This window comes from Pseudophryne corroboree, chromosome 8 (assembly GCF_028390025.1).
Source record: "Pseudophryne corroboree isolate aPseCor3 chromosome 8, aPseCor3.hap2, whole genome shotgun sequence".
NCBI classification, from domain to species: Eukaryota; Metazoa; Chordata; class Amphibia; order Anura; family Myobatrachidae; genus Pseudophryne; species Pseudophryne corroboree.
This window is the reverse complement of record NC_086451.1, coordinates 100,492,282-100,508,382: the sequence shown is the minus strand read 5'-3', so window position 1 is coordinate 100,508,382 and position 16,101 is coordinate 100,492,282. Positions and strand designations below refer to the sequence as shown.

Sequence of the window (16,101 nt, the reverse complement as noted above, 5' to 3'; positions counted from 1 at the left end):
CACAATAGGTTGGTTCAAGTGAAAAGCTGATACCACCTTCGTGAGAAACTGAGGACGAGTCCTCAACTCTGCCCTATCCATATGGAAAATCAGATAGGGGCTTTTACAGGACAAAGCCGCCAATTCTGACACACGTCTGGCCGAAGCCAGAGCCAACAACATAACCACTTTCCACGTGAGATATTTTAAATCCACAGTCTTAAGTGGCTCAAACCAATGTGATTTTAGAAACTCCCAAAACCACATTGAGATCCCAAGGTGCCACTGGGGGCACAAAAGGAGGCTGAATATGCAGAACTCCCTTGACAAAAGTCTGAACTTCAGGCAGTGAAGCCAGTTCTTTCTGGAAGAAAATCGACAGGGCCGAGATTTGGACCTTAATGGACCCCAATTTGAGGCCCAACGTCACACCTGCTTGCAGGAAATGCAGGAATCGACCCAGTTGAAATTCCTCCGTTGGGGCCTTCTTGGCCTCAAACCAAGCAACATATTTTCGCCAAATGCGGTGATAATGTTTTGCGGTGACATCCTTCCTGGCCTTGATCAGGGTAGGGATGACTTCCTCCGGAATGCCTTTTTCCTTTAGGATCCGGCGTTCAACCGCCATGCCGTCAAACGCAGCCGCGGTAAGTCTTGGAACAGACAGGGTCCCTGCTGCAGCAGGTCTTGCCTGAGCGGCAGAGGCCAAGGGTCCTCTGCAAGCATCTCTTGAAGCTCCGGGTACCAAGCCCTTCTTGGCCAATCCGGAGCCACGAGAATAGTTCTCACTCCTCGCTTTCTTATTATTCTCAGTACTTTGGGTATGAGAGGTAGAGGAGGAAACACATAAACCGACTGGTACACCCACGGTGTCACTAGAGCGTCCACAGCGATCGCCTGAGGGTCCCTTGACCTGGCACAATATCTTTTTAGCTTTTTGTTGAGGCGGGACGCCATCATGTCCACCTGTGGTTTTTCCCAACGGTTTACCAGCATCTGGAAGACTTCTGTATGAAGTCCCCATTCTCCCGGGTGGAGGTCGTGCCTGCTGAGGAAGTCTGCTTCCCAGTTGTCCACTCCCGGAATGAACACTGCTGTCAGTGCTAACACATGATTCTCTGCCCATCGGAGAATCCTTGTGACTTCTGCCATTGCCCTCCTGCTTCTTGTGCCGCCCTGTCTGTTTACATGGGCGACCGCCGTGATGTTGTCTGATTGGATCAGTACCGGCCGGTTCTGAAGCAGGGGTCTTGCTTGGCTTAGGGCATTGTAAATGGCCCTTAGCTCCAGAATATTTATGTGAAGCGAAATCTCCTGATTTGACCACAGTCCTTGGAAATTTCCTCCCTGTGTGACTGCACCCCAGCCCCGAAGGCTGGCATCCGTGGTCACCAGGACCCAGTCCTGTATTCCGAATCTGCGGCCCTCTAGTAGATGAGCCCTCTGCAGCCACTACAGCAGCGACACCCTGGTCCTTGCCGACAGGGTTATTCGCTGTTGCATCTGGAGATGGGACCCGGACCATTTGTCCAACAGGTCCCACTGGAAAGTCCTTGCGTGGAACCTTCCGAATGGAATCGCCTCGTACGAAGCTACCATTTTTCCCCAGGACTCGTGTGCATTGATGTACCGACACCTGTCCCGGTTTTAGTATGTCTCTGACTAGAGATGACAACTCCTCTGCTTTTTCCATTGGAAGAAACACTTTTTTCTGGTCTGTTTCCAGAATCATTCCCAGGAACAGAAGACGTGTCGTCGGGACCAGCTGTGACTTTGGAATTGAGAATCCAGTCCTGCTGTTGCAGCACTTCCGGAGAAAGTGCTACCCCCTTACCAACTGTTCCTTGGACCTCGCCTGTATCAGGAGATCGTCCAAGTACGGGATAATTAAAACTCCCTTCTTGCGAAGGAGTATCATCATTTCGGTCATTACCCATGGTAAAGACCCACGGTGCCGTGGATAATCCAAACGGCAGCATCTGGAACTGATAGTGACAGTCCGGTACCACAATCTTGAGGTACTCCTGGTGAGGAGGGTAAATGGGGACATGCAGGTAAGTATCCTTGATGTCCAGAGAGACCCTGTAATCCCCCTCGTCCAGGATCGCAATAATCGCCCTGAGCGATTCCATCTTGAACTTGAATCTTTTGTTATATGTGTTCAAGGATTTTAAATTTAAGATGGGTCTCACCGAACCGTCCGGTTTCGGTACCACAAACATTGTGGAAAAGTAACCCTTTTCCTGTTGAAGGAGGGGTACCTTGATAATCACTTGCTGTGAATACAGTTTTTTTTGGATAGCCACCAACACTGCCTCCCTGGCAGAGGGAGTTGCCGGTAAGGCAGATTTTAGGAAACGGCGGGGGGAGACGTCTCGAATTCCAGCCTGTACCTCTGAGATACTGTTTGAAGAACCCTGGTATCCACCTGTGAGAGAGCCCACTGTGCGCTGAAATTTCTGAGACGGGCCCCCACCGTACCCGGGTCCGCCTGAGCAGCCCCAGCGTCATGCTGTGGACTTACCGGACGCAGGGGAGGACTTCTGCTCCCGGGAAACTAGCTGTGTGCTGCAGCTTTTTCCCTCTACCTTTTCCTCTTGGCAGAAAAGATGAGCCTCTAGCCCTCTACTTTTCTGGGGCTGAAGGGACTGTACCTGATAATACAGTGCTTACTTTTGCTGTGGGGTAGCTTGTGGCAAAAGTTTTGATTTCCCAGCCGTAGCTGTGGAAACGAGGTCTGAAAGACCATCCCCAAACAGTTCCACCCCCTTCTAGGGCAAACTTCCATGTGCCGTTTTGAATCGGCATCGCCCGACCATTGCCGAGTCCATAACCCCCGTCTGGCGGCAATGGTTTTACATAGCGCTTATTAGTGATGCCAGTCGGCAAATATCCCTCTGTGCATCACGCATGTATAAGACAGCGTCTTTTATATGCTCTATTTTCAGCAAAATATTGTCCCTATCTATAGTATAAATATTATCCGACAGGGAATCTGACCACGCAGCTGCCGCACTGCACATCCATGCCGAGGCAATAGCAGGTCTCAATATAATGCCCGTGTGTGTGTATATAGCTTTTAAGGGTAGTTTTCTGCTTTCTATCAGCAGGTCCTTCAGGGCGGCCGTATCCGTGACGGTAGTGCCACCTTTTTTAATAAGCGTGTAACCGCTTTATCTACCCTAGGGGTTATTTCCCACGTGACCTATCCTCTGGCGGAAAAGGGTACGCTGCTTAGAAATTATCAATTTCTTATCGGGGGAAGTCCACGCTTCCTCACACACCTCATATTAATTCCTCAGATGCAGGAAAACTACTGGTAGTTTTCTGTCACCAAACATAATACCCTTTTTTGTGGTATCTGGGGTATTATCAGAAATGTGTAATACATTTTTCATTGCCTCAATCATGTAACGGGTGGCCCTATTGGAAGGTACACTAGTCTCATCGTCGTCGACACTGGAGTCGGTATCCGTGTCAACATCTGTGTCTGCCATCTGAGGTAGCGGGCGTTTTAGAGCCACTGATGACATGTGAGACGCTTGGACAGGCACAAGCTGAGCAGCCGGCTGTCCTATGTCGTCAAACCTTTTATGTAAGGAGTTGACACTGTCACGTAATTCCTTCCATAAGTCCATCCACACCGGTGTCGACCCCGCAGGGGGTGACATCCCATTCACAGGCATTTTGCTCCGCCTCCACATCATTATCCTCATCATACATGTCGACACAGCAGTACCGACACACAGCACACACACAGGGAATGCTCTGACAGAGGACAGGACCCCACAAAGCCCTTTGGGGAGACAGAGGGAGAGTATGCCAGCACACACCAGAGCGCTATATATCACAGGGATATCACCTATAGAGAGTGTTTTCCCTTATAGCTGCATAATATATATATATACTGCGCCTAATTTGTGCCCCCCCCCTCTCTTTTTAACCCTTTTCTGTAGTGCAGGACTGCAGGGGAGAGCCAGGGAGCGATCCCTCCAGCAGAGCTGTGAGGGAAAATGGCGCCAGTGTGCCGAGGAAGATGGCTCCGCCCCTTTTTCGGCGGGCTTTCTCCCGCTATTGTAAAAGTTCTGGCAGGGGTTAATAAACACCTATATAGCCCCTGGGGCTATATATGGTGTCAGTTCGCCAGCCAAGGTGTTAATATTGCTGCTCAGGGCGCCCCCCCCCCATCGCCCTGCACCCATCAGTGACCGCAGTGTGTGGTGTGCATGAGGAGCAATGGCGCACAGCTGCAGTGCTGTGCGCTACCTTGGAGAAGACAGAAGTCTTCAGCCGCCGATTTTCCGGACCACCTTCTTGCTTCTGGCTCTGTAAGGGGGACGGCGGCGCGGCTCCGGGAACTGACGACGAGGTCGGGTCCTGTGTTCGATCCCTCTGGAGCTAATGGTGTCCAGTAGCCTAAGAAGCCCAAGCTACCACCACTTAGGTAGGTTCGCTTCTTCTCCCCTTAGTCCCTCGGTGCAGTGAGCCTGTTGCCAGCAGGTCTCACTGAAAATTAAAAAACCTAACATATACTTTCTTCCTAGGAGCTCAGGAGAGCCCCCAGTGTGCATCCAGCTCAGCCGGGCACAGAAATCTAACTGAGGCTTGGAGGAGGGTCATAGGGGGAGGAGCCAGTGCACACCAGGTAGACCTAAATCTTTCTTTAGAGTGCCCAGTCTCCTGCGGAGCCCGTCTATTCCCCATGGTCCTTACGGAGTACCCAGCATCCACTAGGACGTCAGAGAAAAGATAAATATTTAGCTTTATCAAGGGTGTGTCCTAATAAAAGGGATGTGCGCAAAATGATTTGGTTGCAGTACAACACAGAAACATCTGAAAGTTAGGCATAGAACTTTTTTAAGGTCAGTATCCCTTTAATGAAAGTGCATCCATTACTGTTATGTTATGTATTGGGTTGAATTAGGATGTCGCTAACACACAAACCTGTCCAGATTCTTCTGCCAGGCGTCTCTTCTCCTCCTCTGCATCAATCAGTTTTTGTTTAGTCATCAGTAACTCCTTGTTCAGAGCATCAGCCTTCTCTTCTGCCTGAAAAAAACAGAGACCAGTCTCACCCAGGAACTGTATGTGTGGTTTAAATCGCTTATGACAGGAAGCATACAATCATGACGATAGAATTCTCCAATAAGACACCTTCTTACTTGGGCCAAATGTATTAAGCCCTAAAAAGTGGTGAAGTGGAGAGTGATAAAAAAATGGGTGGTGTCCAATTAAATCCGATACGTTTTTGGCGGGTGAAAACGGCTGGATATTGCAATTAATGATTAATGGTCATAATCGCGGTATCCTATAGCAGGCCATTTTCCTTGTCCGGAAATAGACCTGCGATTGAGCGAAAAAACATGGGATCGGGGAGAAGTCCCCAATCCCATGTGTTATTGTGGCTCTGGCAGCTTGTTCATCGCAGATTATGCTTCGGGTGACTGAGGCATCCAAAGCTTAATCAGCAATAAGTGTCGGCATCGGGCGGAGGAGCCTGCCACATCGGGACTAACAGGATAGCCCCAGCAATACAATTACACGCGGTAATTGGATACCCCCGAGTGATAAAGTACTAACAAATCAGCTCCTAACTGTCATTTTTCAAAGACATCATGTAACATGACAATTAAGAGGCTGCACTAACCTGTAAATGTAATTATCAGACAGCACAATTACTGGAGTCACGTTATTTTCCGTGTGCAACAGTCCACGTACACTCAGTTACTATAGCAACTTAGGTCATTGATACTTGTTAAAAACCGGTATTGACAACAGTGCAATCTGCTTTCATTCATGTACAAAAGCAGCAGTGTTTCCTCTACCAATTGTAACAACAAAAAGTACACAACCTTATAGTCAGATACACAGTAATAAGTTTTAAAGTAAAAAGTTTTTCGCAAATATTCTATGTAACTTCATACAGGTATTCTACTGTAGATCAGATGTGGCCCTGCACTGGTAGTCTATGAAGATTTATGCTGTTCTAAGGGCAAGTTACGAGGGTCTAATACACAGAGACAAATGATGGCTCTCACTTTTTAATTGAATGTCAAAATGGTAAAAAAAGAGTTTGGAGAGTCTATTAGTCAAAGTTTATTTTAAAATGGCTAAAAAAAAACATACTAGTCTAAAATAATAGGCACAGCTGTTAGAGACCCTGGTCCGTTACAGTGAGATCACTCCACGGGACAGGGGCTAGCAAATACTTTTCAGTACAAGGTTCGTAGTTTCTGGGAAAGTGGAGAGATGCTGTTTTTTGCAGGATCCTCCCATACACTCCTGGTACTCCCTGTTACAGTGGCGACCAGGCCAACACATAGGTAATCTCTACCTGGCAGGTTATTTTATATTTTACGCAACAGACTTTAGGGAGTCTTATACAGCTGTTCTGAACATGGTTTCACCAAATAATTGAATAATAAGATTTTACTTACCGATAAATCTATTTCTCGGAGTCCGTAGTGGATGCTGGGGTTCCTGAAAGGACCATGGGGAATAGCGGCTCCGCAGGAGACAGGGCACAAAAAGTAAAGCTTTTCCAGATCAGGTGGTGTGCACTGGCTCCTCCCCCTATGACCCTCCTCCAGACTCCAGTCAGGTACTGTGCCCAGACGAGCGTACACAATAAGGGAGGATTTTGAATCCCGGGTAAGACTCATACCAGCCACACCAATCACACCGTACAACTTGTGATCTAAACCCAGTTAACAGTATGATAACAGCGGAGCCTCTGAAAGATGGCTTCCTTCAACAATAACCCGAATTAGTTAACAATAACTATGTACAATTATTGCAGATAATCCGCACTTGGGATGGGCGCCCAGCATCCACTACGGACTCCGAGAAATAGATTTATCGGTAAGTAAAATCTTATTTTCTCTATCGTCCTAGTGGATGCTGGGGTTCCTGAAAGGACCATGGGGATTATACCAAAGCTCCCAAACGGGCGGGAGAGTGCGGATGACTCTGCAGCACCGAATGAGAGAACTCCAGGTCCTCCTTAGCCAGAGTATCAAATTTGTAAAATTTTACAAACGTGTTCTCCCCTGACCACGTAGCTGCTCGGCAAAGTTGTAATGCCGAGACCCCTCGGGCAGCCGCCCAAGATGAGCCCACCTTCCTTGTGGAGTGGGCCTTTACAGATTTAGGCTGTGGCAGGCCTGCCACAGAATGTGCAAGTTGGATTGTGCTACAGATCCAACGAGCAATCGTCTGCTTAGACGCAGGAGCACCCATCTTGTTGGGTGCATACAATATAAACAACGAGTCAGATTTTCTGACTCCAGCTGTCCTTGCAATATATATTTTTAATGCTCTGACAACGTCCAGTAACTTGGAGTCCTCCAAGTCACTTGTAGCCGCAGGCACTACAATAGGCTGGTTCAGATGAAATGCTGACACCACCTTAGGGAGAAAATGCGGACGAGTCCGCAGTTCTGCCCTGTCCGAATGGAAAATCAGATATGGGCTTTTGTAAGATAAAGCTGCCAGTTCTGACACTCTCCTGGCCGAAGCCAGGGCTAGAAGCATGGTCACTTTCCATGTGAGATATTTCAAATCCACCTTCTTTAGTGGTTCAAACCAATGAGATTTTAGAAAGTCCAAAACCACATTGAGATCCCACGGTGCCACTGGAGGCACCACAGGAGGCTGTATATGTAGCACTCCCTTAACAAAGGTCTGGACTTCAGGGACTGAAGCCAATTCTTTTTGAAAGAAAATCGACAGGGCCGAAATGTGAACCTTAATAGATCCCAATTTGAGACCCATAGACAATCCTGATTGCAGGAAATGTAGGAATCGACCCAGTTGAAATTCCTCCGTCGGAGCACTCCGATCTTCGCACCACGCAACATATTTTCGCCAAATTCGGTGATAATGTTGCACGGTTACTTCCTTCCTTGCTTTAATCAAAGTAGGAATGACTTCTTCCGGCATGCCTTTTTCCTTTAGGATCCGGCGTTCAACCGCCATGCCGTCAAACGCAGCCGCGGTAAGTCTTGAAACAGACAGGGACCCTGCTGAAGCAAGTCCCTCCTTAGAGGTAGAGGCCACGGATCTTCCGTGATCATCTCTTGAAGTTCCGGGTACCAAGTCCTTCTTGGCCAATCCGGAACCACTAGTATCGTCCTTACGCCTCTTTGCCGTATAATTCTCAATACTTTTGGTATGAGAGGCAGAGGAGGAAACACATACACCGACTGGTACACCCAAGGCGTTACCAGCGCGTCCACAGCTATTGCCTGCGGATCTCTTGACCTGGCGCAATACCTGTCCAGTTTTTTGTTGAGGCGAGACGCCATCATGTCCACCATTGGTCTTTCCCAACGGGTTACCAGCAAGTGGAAGACTTCTGGATGAAGTCCCCACTCTCCCGGGTGAAGATCGTGTCTGCTGAGGAAGTCTGCTTCCCAGTTGTCCACTCCCGGGATGAACACTGCTGACAGTGCTATCACATGATTCTCTGCCCAGCGAAGAATCCTTGCAGCTTCTGCCATTGCACTCCTGCTTCTTGTGCCGCCCTGTCTGTTCACATGGGCGACTGCCGTGATGTTGTCCGACTGGATCAACACCGGTTTTCCCTGAAGCAGAGGTTCTCCATACTCCCTGGAAGTTTCTTCCTTGTGTGACTGCTCCCCAGCCTCTCAGGCTGGCGTCCGTGGTCACCAGGATCCAATCCTGTATGCCGAATCTGCGGCCCTCCAATAGATGAGCACTCTGCAACCACCACAGAAGAGACACCCTTGTCCTTGGAGACAGGGTTATCCGCAGGTGCATCTGAAGATGCGACCCTGACCATTTGTCCAACAGATCCCTTTGGAAAATTCTTGCGTGGAATCTGCCGAATGGAATTGCTTCGTAAGAAGCCACCATTTTTCCCAGGACTCTTGTGCATTGATGTACAGACACCTTTCCTGGTTTTAGGAGGTTCCTGACAAGCTCGGATAACTCCTTGGCTTTTTCCTCCGGGAGAAAAACCTTTTTCTGAACCGTGTCCAGAATCATCCCTAGGAACAGCAGACGAGTTGTCGGCATTAACTGGGATTTTGGAATATTCAGAATCCACCCGTGCTGTTTTATCACTTCTTGCGACAGTGCTAATCCCATCTCTAGCTGTTCTCTGGACCTTGCCCTTATTAGGAGATCGTCCAAGTATGGGATAATTAATATGCCTTTTCTTCGAAGAAGAATCATCATCTCGGCCATTACCTTTGTAAAGACCCGAGGTGCCGTGGACAATCCGAACGGCAGCGTCTGAAACTGATAGTGACAGTTTTGTACAACGAACCTGAGGTACCCCTGGTGTGAGGGGTAAATTGGAACGTGGAGATACGCATCCTTGATGTCCAAGGATACCATAAAGTCCCCCTCTTCCAGGTTCGCTATCACTGCTCTGAGTGACTCCATCTTGAACTTGAACTTCTTTATGTACAGGTTCAAGGACTTCAGATTTAGAATAGGCCTTACCGAGCCATCCGGCTTCGGTACCACAAAAAGAGTGGAATAATACCCCTTCCCTTGTTGTAGAAGAGGTACCTTGACTATCACCTGCTGAGAGTACAGCTTGTGAATGGCTTCCAAAACCGTCTCCCTTTCGGAGGGGGACGTTGGTAAAGCAGACTTCAGGAAACGGCGAGGTGGATCTGTCTCTAATTCCAACCTGTACCCCTGAGATATTATCTGCAGGATCCAGGGATCTACCTGCGAGTGAGCCCACTGCGCGCTGTAATTTTTGAGACGACCACCCACCGTCCCCGAGTCCGCTTGAGAAGCCCCAGCGTCATGCTGAGGCTTTTGTAGAAGCCGGGGAAGGCTTCTGTTCCTGGGAAGGAGCTGCCTGTTGCTGTCTCTTCCCTCGACCTCTGCCTCGTGGCAGATATGAATAGCCCTTTGCTCTCTTATTTTTAAAGGAACGAAAGGGCTGCGGTTGAAAAGTCGGTGCCTTTTTCTGTTGGGGAGTGACTTGAGGTAGAAAGGTGGATTTCCCGGCTGTAGCCGTGGCCACCAAATCTGATAGACCGACTCCAAATAACTCCTCCCCTTTATACGGCAAAACTTCCATATGTCGTTTTGAATCCGCATCGCCTGTCCACTGTCGCGTCCATAAAGCTCTTCTGGCCGAAATGGACATAGCACTTACCCGTGATGCCAGTGTGCAGATATCCCTCTGTGCATCACGCATATAAAGAAATGCATCCTTTATTTGTTCTAACGACAGTAAAATATTGTCCCTGTCCAGGGTATCAATATTTTCAATCAGGGACTCTGACCAAACTACCCCAGCACTGCACATCCAGGCAGTCGCTATAGCTGGTCGTAGTATAACACCTGCATGTGTGTATATACTTTTTTGGATATTTTCCATCCTCCTATCTGATGGATCTTTAAGTGCGGCCGTCTCAGGAGAGGGTAACGCCACTTGTTTAGATAAGCGTGTTAGCGCCTTGTCCACCCTAGGAGGTGTTTCCCAGCGCTCCCTATCCTCTGGCGGGAAAGGGTATAATGCCAATAATTTCTTTGAAATTATCAGCTTTTTATCAGGGGCAACGCACGCTTCATTACACACGTCATTTAATTCTTCTGATTCAGGAAAAACTATAGGTAGTTTTTTCACACCCCACATAATACCCTGTTTAGTGGTACCTGTAGTATCAGCTAAATGTAACGCCTCCTTCATTGCCAAAATCATATAACGTGTGGCCCTACAGGAAAATACGGTTGATTCGTCACCGTCACCACTGGAGTCAGTGCCTGTGTCTGGGTCTGTGTCGACCGACTGAGGCAAAGGGCGTTTCACAGCCCCTGACGGTGTTTGAGTCGCCTGGACAGGCACTAATTGATTGTCCGGCCGTCTCATGTCGTCAAACGACTGCTTTAGCGTGTTGACACTATCCCGTAGTTCCATAAATAAAGGCATCCATTCTGGTGTCGACTCCCTAGGGGGTGACATCCTCATATTTGGCAATTGCTCCGCCTCCACACCAATATCGTCCTCATACATGTCGACACACACGTACCGACACACAGCAGACACACAGGGAATGCTCCTAACGAAGACAGGACCCACTAGCCCTTTGGGGAGACAGAGGGAGAGTTTGCCAGCACACACCAAAAGCGCTATATATAACAGGGATAGCCTTATAATAAGTGCTCCCTTATAGCTGCTTTATATATATCAAAATATCGCCATAAATTTGCCCCCCCTCTCTGTTTTACCCTGTTTCTGTAGTGCAGTGCAGGGGAGAGACCTGGGAGCCGTCCTGACCAGCGGAGCTGTGAGAGGAAATGGCGCCGTGTGCTGAGGAGATAGGCCCCGCCCCTTTTCCGGCGGGCTCGTCTCCCGCTATTTAGTGAATCCAGGCAGGGGTTAAATATCTCCATATAGCCTCTGGGGGCTATATGTGAGGTATTTTTAGCCTTTATATAGGTTACATTTGCCTCCCAGGGCGCCCCCCCCCAGCGCCCTGCACCCTCAGTGACTGCGTGTGAAGTGTGCTGAGAGGAAAATGGCGCACAGCTGCAGTGCTGTGCGCTACCTTTAGAAGACTGCAGGAGTCTTCAGCCGCCGATTCTGGACCTCTTCTGACTTCAGCATCTGCAAGGGGGCCGGCGGCGCGGCTCCGGTGACCATCCAGGCTGTACCTGTGATCGTCCCTCTGGAGCTGATGTCCAGTAGCCAAGAAGCCAATCCATCCTGCACGCAGGTGAGTTCACTTCTTCTCCCCTCAGTCCCTCGTTGCAGTGATCCTGTTGCCAGCAGGACTCACTGTAAAATAAAAAACCTAAGCTAAACTTTTTCTAAGCAGCTCTTTAGGAGAGCCACCTAGATTGCACCCCTCTCGGCCGGGCACAAAAATCTAACTGGAGTCTGGAGGAGGGTCATAGGGGGAGGAGCCAGTGCACACCACCTGATCTGGAAAAGCTTTACTTTTTGTGCCCTGTCTCCTGCGGAGCCGCTATTCCCCATGGTCCTTTCAGGAACCCCAGCATCCACTAGGACGATAGAGAAAACCATTTTAAATCACAGCTAACAACATTGTTATACGAATATCTCACAAATTAAGACGTTAAGGACAAAAGAATAACTGATTCAAACAGCTATTCACATTATCATGCAGTGCAAACAGCCATAAGAGACTGATTTACCAAAATGTTCCAAACTAATCAGACCAAGAAATTTGGATTTGCAACCAAATTTTTTATGTTGCGTTAGAACAATACAGATATTACATGTAGTTGCTTTGAAGCTACATGCTGTATATATTCCCTTACATTATCCAGATCCTTGCGCAGGGCAATCTTGCTTGTAACTAATTCATGAGCCAGATCATCGTTTTCTTGCTCCAGCCTCATATTTGCTTCCTGAAGACGCTTGTTTTCTCTCTAGAAATAATTAAAGATTTTACATAGACTCTAATAGACGTAACAGAACATATCATATGGCTTGGGTAACACCAACCATTGCTTTGAGGATTTTAATCTGTGGGATAATTATTGAACAAACCAAATAGAAATAATTCTTGTTGAACTCCATGGGCGGAATTCAACTGATTATCTTGCCCGATCTCCTGTCAGGAGATCGCGGGGGCGATACTCAACTGAGTCCCGTTATCGCACCCATAGGGGGGTGCGAGCTGAAATGCATACACCGGCAGCCATTAGCGTCCGAATGGAGCTACAATTGAATTGCTCCGTTTGGGGGCGCCATCTGCTGGCTGTGAGTGGGATAACAATTGAATTCCACACCATGTGCAAGAAAATCCACAAACTATAACCTGTGGGTGGGCACATGAGCACCGTAGTTTAAAATTAAATAAACAAAAATTCTGGTTGTGGCTTAATCCAGGTACTAGCAAACTTTCTGACAAAGTCAAACTGATCATCCACACTATGGAAAAACTGATGATATGGGTACCGATTTCCTACTGTAGCATCAATACTTGGGTTTTAAAGTTAGATAAAATAAAGAAATAAAAACCCACAATCAAATAAAATAATCTACTCTACTAACCACATGTGAGTGCAACATAAACATCATGGGCCAAAGTTTCAGAAAGTGAGAGATTTGGTAAGGTTTTGCAGTTTTTTTTTTAAAGTGGCAATCATTTACACAGCAAGATCAACCTGGTTTTGCAGTGTAAATGATTGCCACTTTAAAAAAAAACAACTGAAAAACCTTACCAAATCTCTCACTTCCTGAAACTCTCACTCTATTACATTTGGCCCCATGTGTATGGGGGAAATAGTATCTGGCTTTCTAAATGATGAAAATCTTTCAATGCAAAACCCTGAGCGCAAACCTTCTTGTAATAAAAGTCTATTTCCATGACTGTGAAGGCTGCTAGCTCTGACTAGCTATTTATGATCAAATACAGATGTAGCAAGTACCAAATTTACAGCTATCTTCCAAAGGGCAATACTGTTAATCTTCCACATCCCGCTTTAACATGTGAAGCTAGCTGACAATTGAAATTCCTGCAATACATATTTTTGACACTAGATGGTGTCTTGAAAGAAATATACTAAACATGTCAAGAGGACAAAAATATAAAAAGTATGAAGGGCATGTGTACAGTACCTTGCTTTTAGGACGAAGAATAATCACCACCCTCCAGTAAAAAATTAAAATAAATAAAGGACTTGAAAAGAAGAGAACTGCAGAGTTACCATCTCTAATAACACAAGGTGCATTGTGTGATAAAAAAAAAGTATAGTGTAAGGGGAGGGAATGCTTCAAACAATGTGCCCCCACCTCCCAGGAGCTACCAGCTTGCTCAAAGAGAGGTTAGCCTCTGGCAGGTTGCAAGCTGGCTGTGGTTTGTGCTCACTCTCCCAACCAGGGCCGTGCCGAGCGTAATTGTTTTGGTAAGCGAAGAGATTTTGGCGCCCCTTGATGGGATAACATTTCTTAAGGGACAGTGGCGCGTGGTGCAAAAATAGGTGTGGTCTTACAAGGAAGGGGTATGGCCACACAATAGTACCCCCAAGGGTACAGGGAGATAGTGGGTGGCTCCAAAGGCAGGAGTGACAGGGAGATAGTGGGTGACTGGGGAGGCAGGGCTGACAGGGAGATAGTGGGTGACTGTGGAGGCAGGGGTAACGGGGAGTTTGAGCACCCAAACGGGTCACTTTTTGCTCACTGCAGATCGGCACCTCACACCCAAACGGATATACAATTGAATAGCTCTGTTATGCACCATCTGCCGGCTGCCGATGCCTAAAACAATTCAATATCGCCCTTTATATTATATATGGGTATATGGTTTCATGGCATCAAGCTGGAAACTTCCGGATGGCCTTACATATCTCTCACCTCAAATCTCTCCAAGGGGTCTTCCTGCTCTGCCTGCTGCTCCCGCATCATGTGGTATTCCCGCTCGTATTTCTTTAATTTTTTCTGGCTGATCTGAAACATAAAATATTCCCAAGGATCAGCAACAAAGCAGCTGGAACACAATACTATAGGATGTGCTTATCACAAACGTTTTGACATGAAAGCAATGGGACATTTTTTTTAAAGAAATAATTAAGTTCACTAAAGAAAAATGTTGGCCAATACCTTTTAGTGAACACACAGCAGGTTGTGATGGGAGCGGTCATTATTATATTAAACGTTCAGATACCCTAAGTAACTTGAATTAGAAGAAAAAATAAACCCTGCAGCTTCGGTATTCTGCAGACATGTCCTCATACACTATTGTTGAGTCGCACAACCATTCTTGGTGCGCCAGGTTCCGAGTAACTCAACTTGCGCATTATGTATGCGACCTGAAGAAAGGATAAGGGAGTGTGGTGCCTCTTTTAGGTCCAGTTCCCAAGTAGACTGTGTATGTCTGGTGAGTACTGTTGTCCATACTCCGTAGTCAGAGCCACTCAGAGACAGTTTTTTTTCCTGTTTCTACCGTGTGTTTGAGTCCCACAAAGCCAGAATGGCTGAACGGTAATTGCTGTTTACCTATGTGGTTGTGTTCGTACCCAAATAACAGAACACTGATTACAGTGAGGCTGCTATGGCTACTCCAACCATCCCTTGTGTACAGACCACCCTTGCTTACCATAGGTATAATATCTGCAGAAGAGTAGATTAAATACATAATATATCACCAGCTTCATAATGCAACTGTTGCTATAACACATTCTGTGTGTTCTATGGCAATATAACAGGGAATGTAATCTGGAGGTACAATGCACTAAATACTCTTCACATGGCTTTTTACTACAGCAGTTTTCTTTTGTTCTTTTTCAAATGTGAGTTATTATGGTGCATTTACTACAGAAAGCCAAATTCAACAACTGAGACTTCAACCAGATTTTTTTTTTTTTTTTAACATGACATTTCCCAAAGTATAAACCCTTATGTTATTTAGGATATTTTCATTAGTAACCAGGTACCCTTCTGATTTATTCCAGACTTTAATGGATCGCTAAATACTTTATGTAATGTAGCAGATTACACAAAGCTGCCAGCAGAGGTCACCAGTAGGAATGAGTACTCTGGACTGCTGCACATCTCAAATGGTAAGGGTCCTAGGAAACTATACTAGTTTGGGGTGAGGAATGGGAGGTGTGTAAAACCCCCCACAGAAGGTGTAAAAACCATCACTGTCCAACACTGGGTTTAATTGCCTTTAAGAGAAAAATGCCTTCAGCCTCTCATGGTGATGGATTCTGGAGCCATTTTCAGAATATAAACAACAAAGTAAATCAGAAGATGACACTGTGTGCGGCCAAACAAAACTACACAAAACAAAGGAATATTGCCTATTAAATAGAACGAAGAGAAGTAAGAAAATCAAAAATGTCTAGTTGCATATTCTGATATAAAGGTATTCCTCTATAAGGCAGAGGTTTTCAACTCCAATCTGCAAGATACGCGCAACAGCTCAGGTTTTCTGAATTTCTGTAATCATGCACAGGTGAGGTAACCTGTTTTGCTGAGTCATTAATTATGCCACAGTTACTACAGACAGAAATCTTGAAAACTTGACTTGTTGAGGCTAAACAAAGACTGCAAAACCCACTTCTCTGGGAGAGATTCAACTGTTTTGGCCATCTAGTTTTCCCGGGAAAGCATAGATGCCCAAAGAATTGTCAGGATTCAATTGTGTTTGGGGCCCA

At 46.7% G+C, this 16,101-nt stretch overlaps 1 protein-coding gene across 1 annotated transcript in view; it reads right to left on the bottom strand.

The window, feature by feature from the left end:
* The window catches only part of LOC134948686 (rab GTPase-activating protein 1), a 437,656-nt gene that overhangs the window by 94,945 nt on the left and 326,610 nt on the right, over positions 1-16,101 (bottom strand). The window contains exons 16-18 of the mRNA XM_063936842.1: positions 14,297-14,389; positions 12,256-12,366; positions 4,924-5,028 (exon numbers count right to left, since the gene is read on the bottom strand). Of these exons, the coding sequence (XP_063792912.1) occupies positions 4,924-5,028; positions 12,256-12,366; positions 14,297-14,389 (309 nt within the window). The remainder of the gene's footprint in view (positions 1-4,923; positions 5,029-12,255; positions 12,367-14,296; positions 14,390-16,101) is intronic.